At 45.2% G+C, this 19,888-nt stretch overlaps 1 protein-coding gene across 2 annotated transcripts in view; it reads left to right on the plus strand.

Moving 5' to 3' along the window:
• Window positions 1-19,888, plus strand: part of LOC124003373 (netrin-1) — a 111,015-nt gene that overhangs the window by 51,534 nt on the left and 39,593 nt on the right. For both annotated transcript variants that reach the window (XM_046311559.1, XM_046311560.1), the window contains exon 3: window positions 19,481-19,669. In XM_046311559.1, coding sequence (XP_046167515.1) covers window positions 19,481-19,669 — 189 coding nt within the window. The remainder of the gene's footprint in view (window positions 1-19,480; window positions 19,670-19,888) is intronic.

The raw sequence follows: 19,888 nt of genomic DNA on the forward strand, positions 1-19,888 counted from the left end.
CGATGTTAACACATGTTTCCCATGCCAATAAAGCCCTTGAATTGAATTGAATTGAATTGAAAGAAAGAGAGAGGGGGTGAGAGAGAGGGGGGTGGGAGAGGGATAGTTAGAGAGAGAGTGAGAGAGAGAGAGAGAGAGGGGGGGTGAGAGAGATAGAGAGAGGGGGGGGTGAGAGAGAGAGAGAGAGAGAGAGGGGGGGTTGAGAGCCCTCTGGGAGCAGAAGTGCTCCTGCTAATTGTCAGTGATAAAGGAATTAAATTCGCCTGATAGAATCTCAGCAGGCAGTACGGACCCCTCCCCCCTTTCCCTCCACCCTCTTCATCCCAGGAAAGCTTCAGGGAGGTCCTGCGCTGCCTCTCTGGCAGAGTGACCCCTCCACACACACAATCTGACCCTCTCTTCCTCACACCTCCAGAAATCAGGTCCATGCCTCTCCTTTTCCTCCTCCGCTTCCTCGTCCCCTTTTCTGCTTCAGGTTTAACATTGTGGGCTTAAGTAGTTTCATTGAGGTTGATATAAAGTTTGGAAGTCAGACAGATCTACAACTTTAGACAGATATAGAACTCTAGAAAGATCTACAACTCTAGACAGATCTACAACTCTAGACAGATCTACAACTCTAGACAGATCTACAACTCTAGACAGATCTAAAGCTCTAGAAAGATCTACAACTCTAGACAGATCTACAACTCTAGACAGATCTACAACTCTAGATAGATCTACAACTCTAGACAGATCTACAACTCTAGACAGATCTACAACTCTAGACAGATCTACACCTCTAGACAGATCTACAACTCTAGAATACACTTGGAGGATGGACCTGAAACAGGTCTGAAGGGGAAACTGTTACAAACTTGCCAAGACGATCTTGTGCTGATGATTGCCAATTAAAGGAACAACAGGTACACCCTTTCATTACAGTTTTACTACATGGTTTCATGGTAACGGATGTTACAATTCCTGAAAATATGGAATCACATTGTGGGGGGATGTGATTTCGCATTATGGGGATACATTTCTCATTATGGGGATGTGATTTCACATTATGGGGATAAATTTCACATTGCAAGGATATGATTTCACATCATGGGGATATGATTTTACATTGTGGGGATATGATTTCACATTATGGGGATATGATTTCACATCATGGGGATATGATTTTACATTATGGGGATATGATTTCACATTGTGGGGATATGATTTTACATCATGGGGATATGATTTCACATCATGGGGATATGATTTTACATTATGGGGATATGATTTCACATTGTGGGGATATGATTTTACATTATGGGGATATGATTTCACATTGTGGGGATATGATTTTACATCATGGGGATATGATTTCACATCATGGGGATATGATTTTACATTATGGGGATATGATTTCACATTGTGGGGATATGATTTTACATCATGGGGATATGATTTCACATCATGGGGATATGATTTCACATCATGGGGATATGATTTCACATCATGGGGATATGATTTTACATTATGGGGATATGATTTCACATCATGGGGATATGATTTCACATCATGGGGATATGATTTCACATCATGGGGATATGATTTCACATCATGGGGATATGATTTCACATCATGGGGATATACATTTACATTATGATTTATGATTTCACATTGTGGGGATATGATTTAACATTGTGATTTATGATTTCACATTGTGGTTTATGATTTCACATTGTGGGGATATGATTTAACATTGTGATTTATGATTTAACATTGTGGTTTATGATTTCACATTATGGGGATATGATTTCACATTGTGGTTTATGATTTCACATTATGGAGATATGATTTAACATTGTGGTTTATGATTTCACATTATGGAGATATGATTTAACATTGTGGTTTATGATTTCACATTATGGGGATATGATTTAACATTGTGGTTTATGATTTCACATTATGGGGATATGATTTAACATTGTGGTTTATGATTTCACATTATGGGGATATGATTTAACATTGTGGTTTATGATTTAACATTGTGGTTTATGATTTCACATTATGGGGATATGATTTAACATTGTGGTTTATGATTTCACATTGTGGGGATATGATTTCACATTGTGATTTATGATTTCACATTGTGGGGATATGATTTCACATTGTGATTTATGATTTCACATTGTGGGGATATAATAATAATAATAATATATGCCATTTAGCAGACGCTTTTATCCAAAGCGACTTACAGTCATGTGTGCATACATTCTACGTATGGGTGGTCCCGGGGATCGAACCCACTACCCTGGCGTTACAAGCGCCATGCTCTACCAACTGAGCTACAGAAGGACCACAGGATATGATTTAACATTGTGGTTTATGATTTCACATTGTGGTTTATGATTTCACATTGTGGGGATATGATTTCACATTGTGGAGATATGATTTAACAATGTGGGGATATGATTTCACTTTGTGGGGATATGATTTCACATTGTGGGGATATGATTTCACATTATGGAGATATGATTTAACAATGTGGGGATATGATTTCACATTGTGGGGATATGATTTCACATTGTGGGGATATGATTTCACATTGTGGGGATATGATTTCACATTGTGGGGATATGATTTCACATTATGGAGATATGATTTAACAATGTGGTTTATGATTTCACATTGTGGGGATATGATTTCACATTATGGAGATATGATTTCACATTGTGGGGATATGATTTCACATTGTGGTTTATGATTTCACAATGTGGTTTATAATTTCACATTGTGGGGATATGATTTCACATTATGGGGATATGATTTCACATTATGGGGATATGATTTAACAATGTGGTTTATGATTTCACATTGTGGGGATATGATTTCACATTGTGGTTTATGATTTCACATTGTGGTTTATGATTTCACATTATGGGGATATGATTTCACATTATGGGGATATGATTTAACAATGTGGTTTATGATTTTACATTGTGGGGATATGATTTAACATTGTGGTTTATGATTTCACATTGTGGGGATATGATTTAATATTGTGGTTTATGATTTCACATTGTGGGGATATGATTTCACATTGTGGGGATATGATTTCACATTGTGGGGATATGATTTCACATTGTGGGGATATGATTTCACATTGTGGGGATATGATTTCACATTGTGGGGATATGATTTCACATTGTGGGGATATGATTTCACATTGCGGGGATATGATTTCACATTGTGTCACACATGTAAGAATGGAACAACTTATGCAAAGCGCATTTGTTTGTTTTGACTGAGCCTCCACTGTAACCTCTGTAGAGAGAGTGACCATGGAGTCGACAGGGTCCTGTTTGACAATACAGACAGTTGTCTTGAATTAAATATGGAGCGTTTACTTTACTTTAGCGTTTTTCTTACACATCAATACAGATACAGGTGTTTGTCTGAACGGGAATGACATAAATCCTTCTCTTCCGGCCATGAATTTAGACAAACGAAGGCCGCCGCTATGTTAAATGTGTGTTACATTAGCAGCACATCGCTGACTCCATTCCCTTCATTCCCCACCTGGAAACTGATCTGAAATCAGTTTGTTATTGTGGGGCCTTGTCCACTCTGGTTAAGATGATCAAAGAACCGTCATCTTAATACGTTCCTTCCTGGTACGATTTCTCTCTCTAATCTTTTATTTGTTTGTGTCACGCCAAGGTGATACTGTAGTTTCACATCAGACCTTTTTTCTTTTTCCAATTAAAAAAGTTTAGATTTCCGTCAAACCATCAAAGCAATCCTGGAACATTCCGGTAACTTGTAAAATGAATCATCACCGTCTCCGTGGCTCCAACCCAAGTTGTTGTGTTCTTTTCCATTCCCGTCCAAAATAACAGCTGGCTTTGTGCAAAATATTACAAATGTTTGACGCACGCCGGATGATATTGAAACCGTCTGGACTGGAGAGGGGAACATAAGGAAGAAGGCATAGGAGAATGGCTGGAGCTTTATTTAAGGAGAAAGACATGAATTGAATGAAGGACTTAAAAGGAATGTGTCTCCCTAACAGTTCCAGTAGTGTATGTAAGGGGTAACAGCTTTTAAATACAGGGGCACGGTTTGACACTTGACCCGTGATTTCATGTTTATATTTTATGTTGACGCTGTTCACTAAGGGCCCGATTCCGACTTAGGAAATGTACGCCTTTCCCAGACACATCTTTCCTTCACACCCTTTCCTTCGCACGCCTTTCCTTCGCATGCCTTTCCTTCGCACACCTTTCCCAGGCACATCTTTCCTTCGCACGCCTTTCCCAGGCACATCTTTCCTTCGCACACCTTTCCTACGCACGCCTTTCCCAGTCACATCTTTCCTTCGCACGCCTTTCCCAGGCACATCTTTCCTTCGCACGCCTTTCCCAGGCACATCTTTCCTTCGCACACCTTTCCTACGCACGCCTTTCCCAGTCACATCTTTCCTTCGCACGCCTTTCCCAGGCACATCTTTCCTTCGCACACCTTTCCCAGGCACATCTTTCCTTCGCAAACCTTTCCTTCGCACGCCTTTCCCAGGCACATCTTTCCTTCGCACACCTTTCCTACGCATGCCTTTCCCAGGCACATCTTTCCTTCGCACGCCTTTCCCAGGCACATCTTTCCTTCGCACGCCTTTCCTTTGCACGCCTTTCCTTCGCACGCCTTTCCCAGGCACATCTTTCATTCGCACGCCTTTCCTACGCACGCCTTTCATTCGCACGCCTTTCCTACGCACGCCTTTCCTTCGCACGCCTTTCCGGCACATCTTTCATTCGCACGCCTTTCCTTCGCACGCCTTTCCCAGGCACATCTTTCCTTCGCACGCCTTTCCTACGCACGCTTTCCCTACGCGCACGCCTCCTTCGCACGCCTTTCCCAGGCACATCTTTCCTTCGCACGCCTTTCCCTTTCCCAGCACGCCTTTCCTTCGCACGCCTTTCCTACGCACGCCTTTCCTTCGCACGCCTTTCCCAGGCACATCTTTCCTTCGCACGCCTTTCCTTCGCACGCCTTTCCTTCGCACGCCTTTCCTACGCACGCCTTTCCTTCGCACGCCTTTCCTTCGCACGCATTTCCTTCGCACGCCTTTCCTTCGCACGCCTTTCCTACGCACGCCTTTCCTTCGCACGCCTTTCCTTCGCACGCATTTCCTACGCACGCCTTTCCTACGCACGCCTTTCCTACGCACGCCTTTCCTTCGCACGCCTTTCCTTCGCACGCCTTTCCTACGCACGCCTTTCCTACGCACGCCTTTCCTTCGCACGCCTTTCCTTCGCACGCCTTTCCTTCACACGCCTTTCCTACGCACGCCTTTCCTACGCACGCCTTTCCTACGCACGCCTTTCCTTCGCACGCCTTTCCTTCGCACGCCTTTCCTACGCACGCCTTTCCTTCGCACGCCTTTCCTTCGCACGCCCTTTCCTTTCCTCGCACGCCTTTCCTACGCACGCCTTTCCTTCGCACGCCTTTCCTTCGCACGCCTTTCCTTCGCACGCCTTTCCTACGCACGCCTTTCCTACGCACGCCTTTCCTACGCACGCCTTTCCTACGCACGCCTTTCCTACGCACGCCTTTCCTTCGCACGCCTTTCCTTCGCACGCCTTTCCTACGCACGCCTTTCCTACGCACGCCTTTCCTTCGCACGCCTTTCCTACGCACGCCTTTCCTACGCACGCCTTTCCTACGCACGCCTTTCCTACGCACGCCTTTCCTACGCACGCCTTTGCTTCGCACGCCTTTCCTTTGCACGCCTTTCCTACGCACGCCTTTCCTACGCACGCCTTTCCTACGCACGCCTTTCCTACGCATGCCTTTCCTTCGCACGCCTTTCCTACGCAAAAGAAAGTAGATGCTTTTTCCAATTGGAACCTGCATAGCTGATGTCTTGGCGCTGACAGAGATGTAGCTACAGTTGAAGTCGGAAGTTCAAATACACACCTTAGCCAAATACATTTAAACTCGGTTTTTCAAGAATGTAAAATGTCAGAATAATACTAGAGAGAATGATTTATTTCAGCTTTATTTTCACATTCCCAGTGGGTCAGAAGTTTACATACACTCAATTAGTATTTGGAAGCATTGCCTTTAACTTGGGTCAAACGTTTCAGGTAGCCTTCCACAAGCTTCCCACAATAAGTTGGGTGAATTTTGGCCCATTCCTCCTGACAGAGCTGATGTAACTGAGTCAGGTTTGTAGGCCTCCTTGCTCGCACACGCTTTTTCAGTTCTGCCCACACATTTTCTATAGGATTGAGGTCAGGGCTTTGTGACGGCCACTCCAATACCTTGACTTTGTTGTCCTTAAGCCATTTTGCCACAACTTTGGAAGTATGCTTGGGGTCATTGTCCATTTGGAAGACCCATTTGCGACCAAGCTTTAACTTCCTGACTGATGTCTTGAGATGTTGCTTCAATACATCCACATAATTTTCCTCCCTCATGATGCCATCTATTTTGTGAAATGCACCAGTCTCTCCTGCAGCAAAGCACCCCCACAACATGATGCTGCCACCCCCGTGCTTCAAGCCTCCCCTTTTTCCTTCAAACATAATGATGGTCGTTATGGCCAAACAGTTCTATTTTTGTTTCATCAGACCAGAGGAAAATTCTCTAAAAAGTACGATCTTTGTCCCCATGTGCAGTTGCAAACCCTAGTCTGACTTTTTTATGGCGGTTTTGGAGCAGTGGCTTCTTCCTTGCTGAGCGGCCTTTAAGGTTATGTCGATATAAGACAAATCTTACTGTGGATATAGATATTTTTGTACCTGTTTCCTCCAGCATCTTCACAAGGTCCTTTGCTGTTATTCTGGGATTGATTTGCACCAAGTCAAGTCGGTTAGGACTTTGTGGAGTGGTTGAAAAATGTGTTTTAATGACTCCAACCTTTGTGTATGTAAACTTCTGACTTCAACTGTACATTGGAGCTGTCAAATTGGTGAGAAGCTGCTCTTGATCACTCTCAGGAAGCCACAAAACCGATGCGAATGAATGAATATCAAATTTAAATTAATTTAATGAAATAATGAGGATTTCTGTCAACCTAATCAAGGTGTAAATTACATCTCACATTCCAGTGTTCGAACTTGTAAACAAGGCTGCATGAGATTTCTCCTAATGCGACTCCGTGCAGCCAATGGCAATGTCCGCTTTAGGTATATAATGCCAGGAGTCGCTTGTGGATTTGACAGCTCTAACGAAGTTCCACCTCCAACACCGCCAAAACAACCACTATGCGGATGTTGGCCAAAGAGGATATGATTGAATGGAGCACTTTGTCGGACTCAATAAAGCTCCCTCATTGGATCGAAAGTAAACATAGAATGTCAGCTATTACATGTTGTTGTTGTTTTGGTTCATTGATTGGCAGTTATTAGATGTTGTTGTTGTTTTGGTTCATTGATTGGCAGTTATTAGATGTTGTTGTTGTTTTGGTTCATTGATTGGCAGTTATTAGATGTTGTTGTTGTTTTGGTTCATTGATTGGCAGTTATTACATGTTGTTGTTGTTTTGGTTCATTGATTGGCAGTTATTACATGTTGTTGTTGTTTTGGTTCATTAATTGGCAGTTAGATGTTGTTGTTGTTTTGGTTCATTGATTGGCAGTTAGATGTTGTTGTTGTTTTGGTTCATTAATTGGCAGTTAGATGTTGTTGTTGTTTTGGTTCATTAATTGGCAGTTAGATGTTGTTGTTGTTTTGGTTCATTAATTGGCAGTTAGATGTTGTTGTTGTTTTGGTTCATTGATTGGCAGTTATTACATGTTGTTGTTGTTTTGGTTCATTAATTGGCAGTTAGATGTTGTTGTTGTTTTGGTTCATTAATTGGCAGTTATTACATGTTGTTGTTGTTTTGGTTCATTAATTGGCAGTTAGATGTTGTTGTTGTTTTGGTTCATTAATTGGCAGTTAGATGTTGTTGTTGTTTTGGTTCATTGATTGGCAGTTATTACATGTTGTTGTTGTTTTGGTTCATTAATTGGCAGTTAGATGTTGTTGTTGTTTTGGTTCATTAATTGGCAGTTATTACATGTTGTTGTTGTTTTGGTTCATTAATTGGCAGTTAGATGTTGTTGTTGTTTTGGTTCATTAATTGGCAGTTAGATGTTGTTGTTGTTTTGGTTCATTGATTGGCAGTTATTAGATGTATCCTAAACCTCACCAGAGTGCTCTTTCATCTGTACATTATGTACCATTTGTAGTTGTCAGGCCCGTTTGTTCACATTGACTTAATGCTATAATTTGATCCAAAGGAAACGTCTCAAAACATACATTGTCAGGCCTATAAGTATTGACGTCACCCATTAAACTCTCTGAATACATTTGATGTATTTGGGAATTCCCAGCTCTGGAATGTGACCTAATATCCAGCTTTTACCATGGCAGTGTCTGAATCAACAAATAAACCAGACAAAAGAACAATATTGTTCTAATGTAAAAGGAAAAATAACACTAATAATAACTAATAACTAATAAATCACTGTGGTAACATGAAGCAATTGATGTAATTGTTGTCATGAGGTTTAATGCGTCAGATTTATTAGTTGATATCTGAGTGAGTATGATACATACGACATAGCTACAGTGCCAGCGTAAATATTCTCTCTCTCGCTCTCTCTCTCTCTCTCTCGCTCTCTCTCCCCCTCTCTCTCTCCCGCTCTCTCTCTCTCTCCCTCTCTCTCTCTCTCTCTCTCTCTCTCTCTCTCTCTCTCTCTCTCTCTCTCTCTCTCTCTCTCTCTCTCTCTCTCTCTCTCTCTCTCTCTCTCTCTCTCTCTCTCTCTCTCTCTCTCTCTCTCTCTCTCTCTCTCTCTCTCCCCTCTCTCACCCCTCTCCCCCCTCTCTCCCTCTCTCTCTCTCCCCCTCTCTCTCTCTCCCCCCCCCTCTCTCTCAGATCACTTGATGCTTTGTGTGTGTGTGTATTTGTGTGTGTGTGTGTCTTCGAGTGTCCCTGCTGTTATTATGGGCTTTGAGAAAGTGAGATGTTGTTTAGCAAAAAACAGTAATTTTGTTCGCGAGAAACTATTATTTCTTTATAAGAGAGAGTGGAATTCCAGGGCATGTGAATTATACACATACTACAGCATCGGTGTGGTCCTCAGTCCTGATATATTCAATATTGTCCTGGCTACAAGAGCTGTGGGAAGTGGGCCTAGCTAACTGTCATAAACACCACGTTTTTTGTAATCATAGCCAAGGAAAGTCTCAACATTGAGTGAATCTGGCTGTCTGCCAATAGCCTAAGAGACTGCTGCCAGTTGCGGATGTGTGAATCAAAATGATTGTTTTGCGACTGGCGCACTTTAACTATAATGCAAGGCATTACGGCTGAAGTATGAAAAGAAAGATTTAAAATCACAGACGATATCATTATACCCCCTATGTAAGGATTTAAATTGTGCAAGGAATCTAAAGCAGTAGTGTGTGTGTGTGCGTGCACTTTTTTGTGTGTGTGTATGTACATCAGTGTGTGTGCGCACCAGCGTGCATGCGTGTTGGTCTGGCACGGAGGGAGGTGTACCATAGCGTGCAGTCCTATGTGTCCGTTTATCCTATCAGACTTTTATACCCATTTGTAGAGTGGATTCAAGTGGATTAGATCTCTAGAATGAATTTAGTCTGAGGTGGGGTCTCCTGGCTGTACGTCAATTATGTGATCCTCTTACTTTCGACTGTATGGAGCACAACTCCCTCTCAACTACTGCTGGTGCGTGTCTAATGTAATGTTTCCTTCGGTCTCCAGATATAGACCAGTCCTAAGCATGCTGTCTATAGGTTAGCGGGGTAGAGGGCATTGGACTGTTGACCCTAATAGTGCACTTCTTTGTGACCAGAGGGGCTCTGGTTAAAAGTCGTACGATGTCATTTTGAGACACATTTGGCTCAGTGTTGCGTCATGCCTTCCATTCCTGAGATGTCTGTCATGTGCTGTAATACCGGGACATTCTGATGCTGATGTAACAAGCAGAATTCATCAACCCCTCCACACATGGACAACATAAACACACACACCTCCCCTTCTCCCCTTCGCCGCCGAAAACCAAAACAATCGCCGAAGTAGGGACACACAATATTTTCTCATTTTGTCTTCAGGGGCTTTCGGGGTCTAATCTGATGACTTTCAGGGGTGCCCGTAGGATTAAAAGTAAACTGTGTGTGCAGGTGCTTCCCCACCTGTTTGTTTTAAACCAAGGGGCAGAATAGCAAGAGCCTCCTCCTCCCTACCCCTGCTCCCTACTCCTGCTCCCTACCCCTGCTCCCTACTCCTGCTCCCTACCCCTGCTCCCTACTCCTGCTCCCTACTCCTGCTCCCTACCCCTGCTCCCTACCCATGCTCCCTACTCCTGCTCCCTACCCCTGCTCCTTACTCCTCCTCCCTACTCCTGCTCCCTACTCCTCCTCCCTACTCCTGCTCCCTACTCCTGCTCCCTACTCCTCCTCCCTACTCCTGCTCCTCACCCCTGCTCCCTACCCCTGCTCCCTACTCCTGCTCCCTACTCCTGCTCCCTACCCCTGCTCCCTACTCCTGCTCCCTACTCCTGCTCCCTACTCCTGCTCCCTACCCCTGCTCCCTACTCCTGCTCCCTACCTCAGCTCCCTACCCCTGCTCCCTACCCCTGCTCCCTACCCCTGCTCCCTACTCCTGCTCCCTACCCCTGCTCCCTACTCCTGCTCCCTACTCCTGCTCCCTACCCCTGCTCCCTACCCATGCTCCCTACTCCTGCTCCCTACTTCTGCTCCCTACTCCTCCTCCCTACTCCTGCTCCCTACCCCTGCTCCCTACTCCTGCTCCCTACTCCTGCTCCCTACCCCTGCTCCCTACTCCTGCTCCCTACTCCTGCTCCCTACCCCTGCTCCCTACTCCTCCTCCCTACTCCTGCTCCCTACTCCTCCTCCCTACTCCTGCTCCCTATCCCTGCTCCCTACCCCTGCTCCCTACCCCTGCTCCCTACTCCTGTTCCCTACCCCTGCTCCCTACTCCTGCTCCCTACTCCTGCTCCCTACCCCTGCTCCCTACTCCTCCTCCCTACTCCTGCTCCCTACTCCTCCTCCCTACTCCTGCTCCCTATCCCTGCTCCCTACCCCTGCTCCCTACCCCTGCTCCCTACTCCTGCTCCCTACCCCTGCTCCCTACCCCTGCTCTCTACTCCTGCTCCCTACTCCTGCTCCCTACTCCTCCTCCCTACTCCTGCTCCCTACTCCTGCTCCCTACCCTCCTCCCTACTCCTGCTCCCTACCCCTGCTCCCTACCCCTGCTCCCTACTCCTGCTCCCTACCCTGCTCCCTACCCTGCTCCCACTCCTGCTCCCTACCCCTGCTCCCTACTCCTGCTCCCTACCCCTGCTCCCTACCTCAGCTCCCTACCCCTGCTCCCTACCCCTGCTCCCTACCCCTGCTCCCTACCCTGCTCCCTACCCCTGCTCCCTACTCCTGCTCCCTACTCCTGCTCCCTACCCTGCTCCCTACCCATGCTCCCTACTCCTGCTCCCTACTTCTGCTCCCTACTCCTCCTCCCTACTCCTGCTCCCTACCCCTGCTCCCTACTCCTGCTCCCTACTCCTGCTCCCTACTCCTGCTCCCTACCCCTGCTCCCTACCCTCCTCCCTACTCCTGCTCCCTACTCCTCCTCCCTACTCCTGCTCCCTATCCCTGCTCCCTACCCCTGCTCCCTACCCCTGCTCCCTACTCCTGCTCCCTACCCCTGCTCCCTACCCCTGCTCTCTACTCCTGCTCCCTACTCCTGCTCCCTACTCCTCCTCCCTACTCCTGCTCCCTACTCCTGCTCCCTACCCCTGCTCCCTACTCCTGCTCCCTACCCCTGCTCCCTACCCCTGCTCCCTACTCCTGCTCCCTACCCCTGCTCCCTACCCATGCTCCCAACTCCTGCTCCCTACCCCTGCTCCCTACTCCTGCTCCCTACTCCTGCTCCCTACCCCTGCTCCCTACCCATGCTCCCAACTCCTGCTCCCTACCCCTGCTCGCTACTCCTCCTCCCTACTCCTGCTCCCTACTCCTCCTCCCTACTCCTGCTCCCTATCCCTGCTCCCTACCCCTGCTCCCTACTCCTGCTCCCTACTCCTGCTCCCTACTCCTCCTCCCTATTCCTGTTCCCTACCCCTGCTCCCTACCCCTGCTCCCTACTTCTGCTCCCTACCTCAGCTCCCTACCCCTGCTCCCTACCCCTGCTCCCTACCCCTGCTCCCTACTCCTGCTCCCTACCTCAGCTCCCTACCCCTGCTCCCTACTCCTGCTCCCTACTCCTCCTCCCTACTCCTGCTTCCTATCCCTGCTCCCTACTCCTGCTCCCTACTCCTGCTTCCTACCCCTGCTCCCTTCTCCTCCTCCCTACTCCTCCTCCCTACTCCTGCTCCCTACTCCTGCTCCCTACCCCTGCTCCCTACTCCTGCTCCCTACTCCTGCTCTCTACCCCAGCTCCCCTGTTCTGACACTCTGGTGTTGCTATTCCGTCTGGTTTAGGGGGATAGTGAAGGGTTGAGGCGGCAGGGAGACGGAATTCTTGGTGTTTGTGGAATATCGATGACAGGCCTCAGGTCAGTCTGTGACCCCTGAATGTTACAACAGATGGACGGGTGGTTGGGCGGACAGACTGACAGACAGTGAAATTAAAAAAAATTGAAAACGTTGGTGGTCAGGCTCTAATTAAGGTTTTATATGGCTCCAATTAAGTTTGGACGTATATAAATGTTTTCAGTAACAAAGTTTTTCTTAGCAGTGAATTTTCTGAACAAATCCATCGCTATATTTAACTAGACCAACAGTGGTCGAATGGAACTTATCACAAGTTGAGCATGACTCCCAGGGTCGAACTTTCTCGTTAATTAGGAAAACAAGGAAGCAGGGCTGTGTGTTAGTGATAGCAATGGGGTCAGTCCAAGAGCCTGGGGACCGTTCAGAGCGAACATCTGCCAATTTTGCAACACACACATTCAAACACACTCTCTTTAGATCCAACTCTCTCTGGTGGTCCAATGTGGGGTGTTTCTCAGGATGTGTGAGAAACAGTAACAACGGATAGACTTAGGCCTCATTTTATGTTCCCCATAAATACCACAGTATTTTTCTTTCTAATATTTTTTCTTAGGCGTTATAATTCAAATGACTTTAAAAAAAAACTTATTTGGGGAATTAAAGGTCCCTTTTACAGTAGGTGTGAGTGTCATTATGAGGACTCAGCTTAGCTTGATCTGGTTAACTCAATTATTTGTGCTTAAAGGGATCAGTTAACACATTTGACTACCTGTGGGTCATTAACTAGTGGTGGGTTGCCACGGTAACCCAACCTGAAGGGTTAGAGTTGAGAGCCCCGTGGGGTTTGAAAATTACCACACTTTTGCTTCCCGGTCAATTTTTTTTAAACTTCCAGATTCAATCTTACATTAAATGTACAGTATGTTTCATTTATATGAAACAAAACAAGTAGTATTTATTACACTATAAATAATTGTGTCATGTCTCCTCGCTGAATATTATCAGTTATCACCTCGCTTTCGTAATAGTAAAACATGTGCTCTCGTGCCCTGAAGACAACGTGTGTATTTTATTGATTTAGTGAACCTTTATTTAATTAGGCAAGTCACAGTTGGTAAATGGGGGAGAGAGAACGCACAGTACGTGCCAGTCATTCCCATGTGCGTTTTTGTGTGTGTGTGTGTGTTTGCGTGTGTTTTGAGGTGCATTGGAGTCTCATGATCGTATAAGTGTGTGCGCTGAAAGGTCTGGCAGGGGCGAGGCGCCTGCGGATTTTGTGCCGTCCATCCTGAATCCTGCCTGGCCCAACAAGCATGTGTGACTAGCTTATTTCTGTTTGTGTGCATCTGTGTTGAAAGTAGCGGAACACAATTGTTCTGTTTTCTCTCATTTGACGCGGGTCTCATCACAGGAATCCCACCGTAGAAGTGCGTGTTTAACAGCACCAGCAGGGGTTGCTCTCCAGCCTCCTCTAGTTCCTCTGTGGCTGTAGAGGTGTCTCGACTTCAGACGAGGCCTGGCAGGAAGAGCTGCTGCTGTGAAGCCTCAGCACAGAGAATGTCCCAGGTCAATGCAGGTGTTAAAACAACATGGGCCTTGTCTTCAGAGCGCTGAAACGTAAAAAAAAACACAAGTATAACAGGTGTTCAATGGCGAGTGGCTGTATCGCCATAGTTACCACAAAGACAAAGCAAGATGATTATTTGGTTGAACTCATGAAAGGGGGAACTCCACATGGATGAATGGATAAGGGTTGAATGAAGCCTGAATGACATCACAACATTGCAGGAAATGTGATTCGCCAATACCAGACAAGGAAGTGACACATCAGCTTTTATCTTCCATTGTTTTTAATTAAATCTAGCAGAAAAGAAAACTTCCAGAATAATGTAATTGTAGCATTTATTTTTCAGTGCATTGAGAGCACGGTGCAATGCATTGCTGGAGCCACTCTAAACCCCCGGGAGGATTTAACTGAAGACAAGAAGTCTGACTCTGTACAGGCTATTGTGATGCAGGTCTATCCCTTTCTAAGGTCCTAAGAACCAGAAGTTCAGATAAAGTGTGTTTTGCTCTTTCCTATTGGTCGCAGCGATTTATCTTTTGGAACCAATTACTGTAGCTTGAAGCATATTACACCTTTGCATCCCAGTTGCATACTGCATAATAGCCACCAGGCACTGTAGCATATCTCTGTAGCATATATCTGTGGCATATCACTGTAGCATATCTCTGTTCTTGTAAAGATGGAGAGAATGAATGCATATTGCCCAGTTGTTGTAATCCCTGCTCCCACCATTAGACAGGGATTGAAGGAGTCTGGGTAGTGTAACTGTAGAGTCTGAGTCATGTAACTGTAGAGTCTGGGTAGTGTAACTATAGAGTCTGGGTAGTGTAATTATAGAGTCTGGGTAGTGTAACTGTAGAGTCTGAGTCATGTAACTGTAGAGTCTGGGTAGTGTAACTATAGAGGCTGGGTAGTGTAACTGTAGAGTCTGAGTCATGTAACTGTAGAGTCTGGGTAGTGTAACTGTAGAGTATGAGTAGTGTAATTACAGAGTCTGGGTAGTGTAACTGTAGAGTATGAGTAGTGTAACTGTAGAGTCTGAGTCATGTAACTGTAGAGTCTGGGTAGTGTAACTATAGAGTCTGGGTAGTGTTATTATAGAGTCTGGGTAGTGTAACTGTAGAGTCTGAGTCATGTAACTGTAGAGTCTGGGTAGTGTAACTATAGAGGCTGGGTAGTGTAACTATAGAGGCTGGGTAGTGTAACTGTAGAGTCTGAGTAGTGTAACTATAGAGTCTGGGTAGTGTAACTGTAGAGTCTGGGTAGTGTAACTATAGAGTCTGAGTAGTGTAACTATAGAGTCTGAGTAGTGTAACTATAGAGTCTGTGTAGTGTAACTATAGAGTCTGGGTAGTGTAACTATAGAGTCTGAGTAGTGTAACTATAGAGTCTGGGTAGTGTAACTATAGAGTCTGGGTAGTGTAACTATAGAGTCTGAGTAGTGTAACTATAGAGTCTGGATAGTGTAACTGTAGAGTCTGGGTAGTGTAACTATAGAGTCTGAGTAGTGTAACTATAGAGTCTGAGTAGTGTAACTATAGAGTCTGAGTAGTGTAACTATAGAGTCTGGGTAGTGTAACTATAGAGTCTGAGTAGTGTAACTATAGAGTCTGAGTAGTGTAACTATAGAGTCTGGGTAGTGTAACTATAGAGTCTGAGTAGTGTAACTATAGAGTCTGAGTAGTGTAACTATAGAGTCTGGGTAGTGTAACTATAGAGTCTGAGTAGTGTAACTATAGAGTCTGAGTAGTGTAACTATAGAGTCTGGGTAGTGTAACTGTAGAGTCTGGGTAGTGTAACTATAGAGTCTGAGTAGTGTAACTATAGAGTCTGAGTAGTGTAACTATAGAGTCTGGGTAGTGTAACTATAGAGTCTGAATAGTGTAACTATAGAGTCTGGGTAGTGTAACTGTAGAGTCTGGGTAGTGTAACTATACAGTCTGAGTAGTGTAACTATAGAGTCTGGGTAGTGTAACTGTAGAGTCTGGGTAGTGTAACTATAGAGTCTGAGTAGTGTAACTATAGAGTCTGGGTAGTGTAACTGTAGAGTCTGGGTAGTGTAACTATAGAGTCTGAGTAGTGTAACTATAGAGTCTGGGTAGTGTAACTGTAGAGTCTGGGTAATGTAACTATAGAGTCTGAGTAGTGTAACTATAGAGTCTGGGTAGTGTAACTGTAGAGTCTGGGTAGTGTAACTATAGAGTCTGAGTAGTGTAACTATAGAGTCTGGGTAGTGTAACTATAGAGTCTGGGTAGTGTAACTATAGAGTCTGGGTAGTGTAACTGTAGAGTCTGGGTAGTGTAACTATAGAGTCTGAGTAGTGTAACTATAGAGTCTGGGTAGTGTAACTATAGAGTCTGAGTAGTGTAACTATAGAGTCTGGGTAGTGTAACTATAGAGTCTGGGTAGTGTAACTGTAGAGTCTGGGTAGTGTACTATAGAGTCTGAGTAGTGTAACTATAGAGTCTGGGTAGTGTAACTATAGAGTCTGAGTAGTGTAACTATAGAGTCTGGGTAGTGTAACTATAGAGTCTGGGTAGTGTAACTGTAGAGTCTAGGTAGTGTAACTATAGAGTCTGGGTAGTGTAACTATAGAGTCTGGGTAGTGTAACTATAGAGTCTGGGTAGTGTAACTGTAGAGTCTGGGTAGTGTAACTATAGAGTCTGGGTAGTGTAACTATAGAGTCTGGGTAGTGTAACTATAGAGTCTGAGTAGAGTAACTATAGAGTCTGGGTAGTGTAACTATAGAGTCTGGGTAGTGTAACTGTAGAGTCTGGGTAGTGTAACTATAGAGTCTGGGTAGTGTAACTATAGAGTCTGAGTAGTGTAACTATAGAGTCTGGGTAGTGTAACTATAGAGTCTGAGTAGTGTAACTATAGAGTCTGGGTAGTGTAACTATAGAGTCTGAGTAGTGTAACTATAGAGTCTGGGTAGTGTAACTATAGAGTCTGGGTAGTGTAACTGTAGAGTCTGGTTAGTGTACTATAGAGTCTGAGTAGTGTAACTATAGAGTCTGGGTAGTGTAACTATAGAGTCTGAGTAGTGTAACTATAGAGTCTGGGTAGTGTAACTATAGAGTCTGGGTAGTGTAACTGTAGAGTCTGGGTAGTGTAACTATAGAGTCTGGGTAGTGTAACTATAGAGTCTGAGTAGTGTAAGTATAGAGTCTGGGTAGTGTAACTATATTGTCTGAGTAGTGTAACTATAGAGTCTGGGTAGTGTATCTATAGAGTCTGGGTAGTGTAACTGTAGAGTCTAGGTAGTGTAACTATAGAGTCTGGGTAGTGTAACTATAGAGTCTGGGTAGTGTAACTATAGAGTCTGGGTAGTGTAACTGTAGAGTCTGGGTAGTGTAACTATAGAGTCTGGGTAGTGTAACTATAGAGTCTGGGTAGTGTAACTATAGAGTCTGAGTAGTGTAACTATAGAGTCTGGGTAGTGTAACTATAGAGTCTGGGTAGTGTAACTGTAGAGTCTGGGTAGTGTAACTATAGAGTCTGAGTAGTGTAACTATAGAGTCTGGGTAGTGTAACTATAGAGTCTGAGTAGTGTAACTATAGAGTCTGGGTAGTGTAACTATAGAGTCTGGGTAGTGTAACTATAGAGTCTGAGTAGTGTAACTATAGAGTCTGAGTAGTGATCCGGCAACCTGAGCGAGCGGACGCACCGCACCGAGTGTCCATCTGCCGTTCATTCGCGGGTTCGTTCGCGTGTTTTAGAGACCACCACTAAAACACACTGTGGGCATGTGACTGCCGACGTGTTCGCGCAATTCTACATGTAGAATCAGATGTCAAATTACGGCTGCCACTCTGAACAGCGGTGCTCAGTCCTCTCTGCCGGTAAACTCTACCGGTGTCTCCGTGCCTTAATTCTCTCTGCCAGTAATCCCTAAACCTCTGGGGCCTCCAGGCAGAGGGTTAAGGGAAGGATAGGTTTCCTATGCGATGCCCCCAAGGCAGATGGATCGTTTTCCACCGTGATGCCTCTAAGGCAGTAAGGGGTGAGGGGGCTAAAGCCCAGGGTGAGCCCAGGCAACACAAAATCAACAGTCCGAGATCAGGAGGGAAAACAAGCAAAGAGGACAGCCCTAATTAAGGACCCCTGGGGTCGGGTAGAGAGCTGGGAAACCAGAACCTACAGATAAGGGACTGAGCTGTGTGTGGACCCTCTGAGACTCCTCTCCAGTCTCTAACATAACTTGTGTGAAGGAGCTAATTACAGTGTCTGGACTAAAACGCCACAGCCCTTCAATGGATCGTTGTTTTAACTGATGCAAGCTGAGAAGCAACTCTATTCCCTAGATTGTGATGGGCACATGGTAACAGGAAGTAGCCTACTTGAGTGTGTGTACAGTATGTGTGTTTCGGGAGGGAGTGGGCTGAAAAACATGGGCAGACGTGTCAGGGTGGAGCCCTATCAGCATGTTCCCTCGCTCTCCCCTCCTGTGGCATTGGCATTGTGATGCAGTATTTGGCACAGTACATTTTCGTGGAACCCGGATGGACTGGTAGATGTGTGTGTATGTGTGTGTGTGTGTGTGTGTGTGTGTGTGTGTGTGTGTGTGTGTGTGTGTGTGTGTGTGTGTGTGTGTGTGTGTGTGTGTGTGTGTGTGTGTGTGTGTGTGTGTGTGTGTGTGTGTGTGTGTGTGTGTGTGTGTGTGTAGTCGGACGGGGGGTTTAATGAAGTTAAGCCGAACGACGAGTCATGAATAAACATCAGCTGGCTGATTAAACTTGGCCGTAGCAACTTCATTCATTAGTAAACCAGCAGCAAACACGACCGGGGATTTGGTGTGGAATGAGAATACTGTACTGAAACCATGTCTGCTAGGAGAGAATAACCTTGAGAGAAAGAGAGAGGGGGGAGGGCAGAGTGAGAGAGAAAGGCAGAGGAAGTGAGAAAGAGAACAAAAATGACTCAACTTAGCTCAGTGCCTGACCTCATTATCAGGGAAGTTAAAACTCTCACAGTCTTTTACCTTGGGGGGGGGGGGGGGTCAAGTAGGATTTGTATATCTGGTAAACAAACACGTACAGAATACTGTAATTATTCACACCACTTTATCGGTTGTCAGGCACCAGACTGATGATTGGGGTGTGGGCGTCAAGAGGCGGTGTTGATACACTGCAGTAACCTATAACGTCTGTAATTCAGTTGAAGAATGTATTTTTTTATTTTCCCTTTATTCTCTTCTCTTCTCTTCTCTTCTCTTCTCTTCTCTTCTCTTCTCTTCTCTTCTCTTCTCTTCTCTTCTGTTTATTCTCTCTCTTTTCCTCTGTGCAGTGTTTTTTTTTGGGGGGGGGCATTAAATGTGGATTTGGCATTGAATTCGTTATGCAAAGAAGTTGAAATGTGCCAATAAAAGGCTGTTTAAAAATGCAATATCTCCCTTCCTTTCTGTCTCTGCAGCCTGTAACTGTAACCTGCATGCCAGGCGATGCCGTTTCAACATGGAGCTGTACAAGCTGTCTGGGAGGAAGAGCGGAGGAGTCTGTCTCAACTGTCGCCACAACACGGCCGGACGCCACTGTCACTACTGCAAGGAGGGTTACTACAGAGACCTGTCCAAAACCATCTCTCACAGGAAAGCCTGCAAAGGTACGAGGGGTCTGGTGAGGGCTACAGTCCTGCTCTGACTGTTACCTATGGGGCTCTCTTGTCGCTATAGTGACATGTAGCTCTATGATACACAACTGTTGTCCAATGTTACACTTCATGTCATAAATAGAGTACATTTAGAGAATCTCCACATCTGAAAACAGCATGTTGTGCATTTAAAAGAAAATGTATTTAAATACCAAACTAGTCATGTTGCCT

This window comes from Oncorhynchus gorbuscha, linkage group LG18 (genome assembly GCF_021184085.1).
Source record: "Oncorhynchus gorbuscha isolate QuinsamMale2020 ecotype Even-year linkage group LG18, OgorEven_v1.0, whole genome shotgun sequence".
NCBI classification, from domain to species: Eukaryota; Metazoa; Chordata; class Actinopteri; order Salmoniformes; family Salmonidae; genus Oncorhynchus; species Oncorhynchus gorbuscha.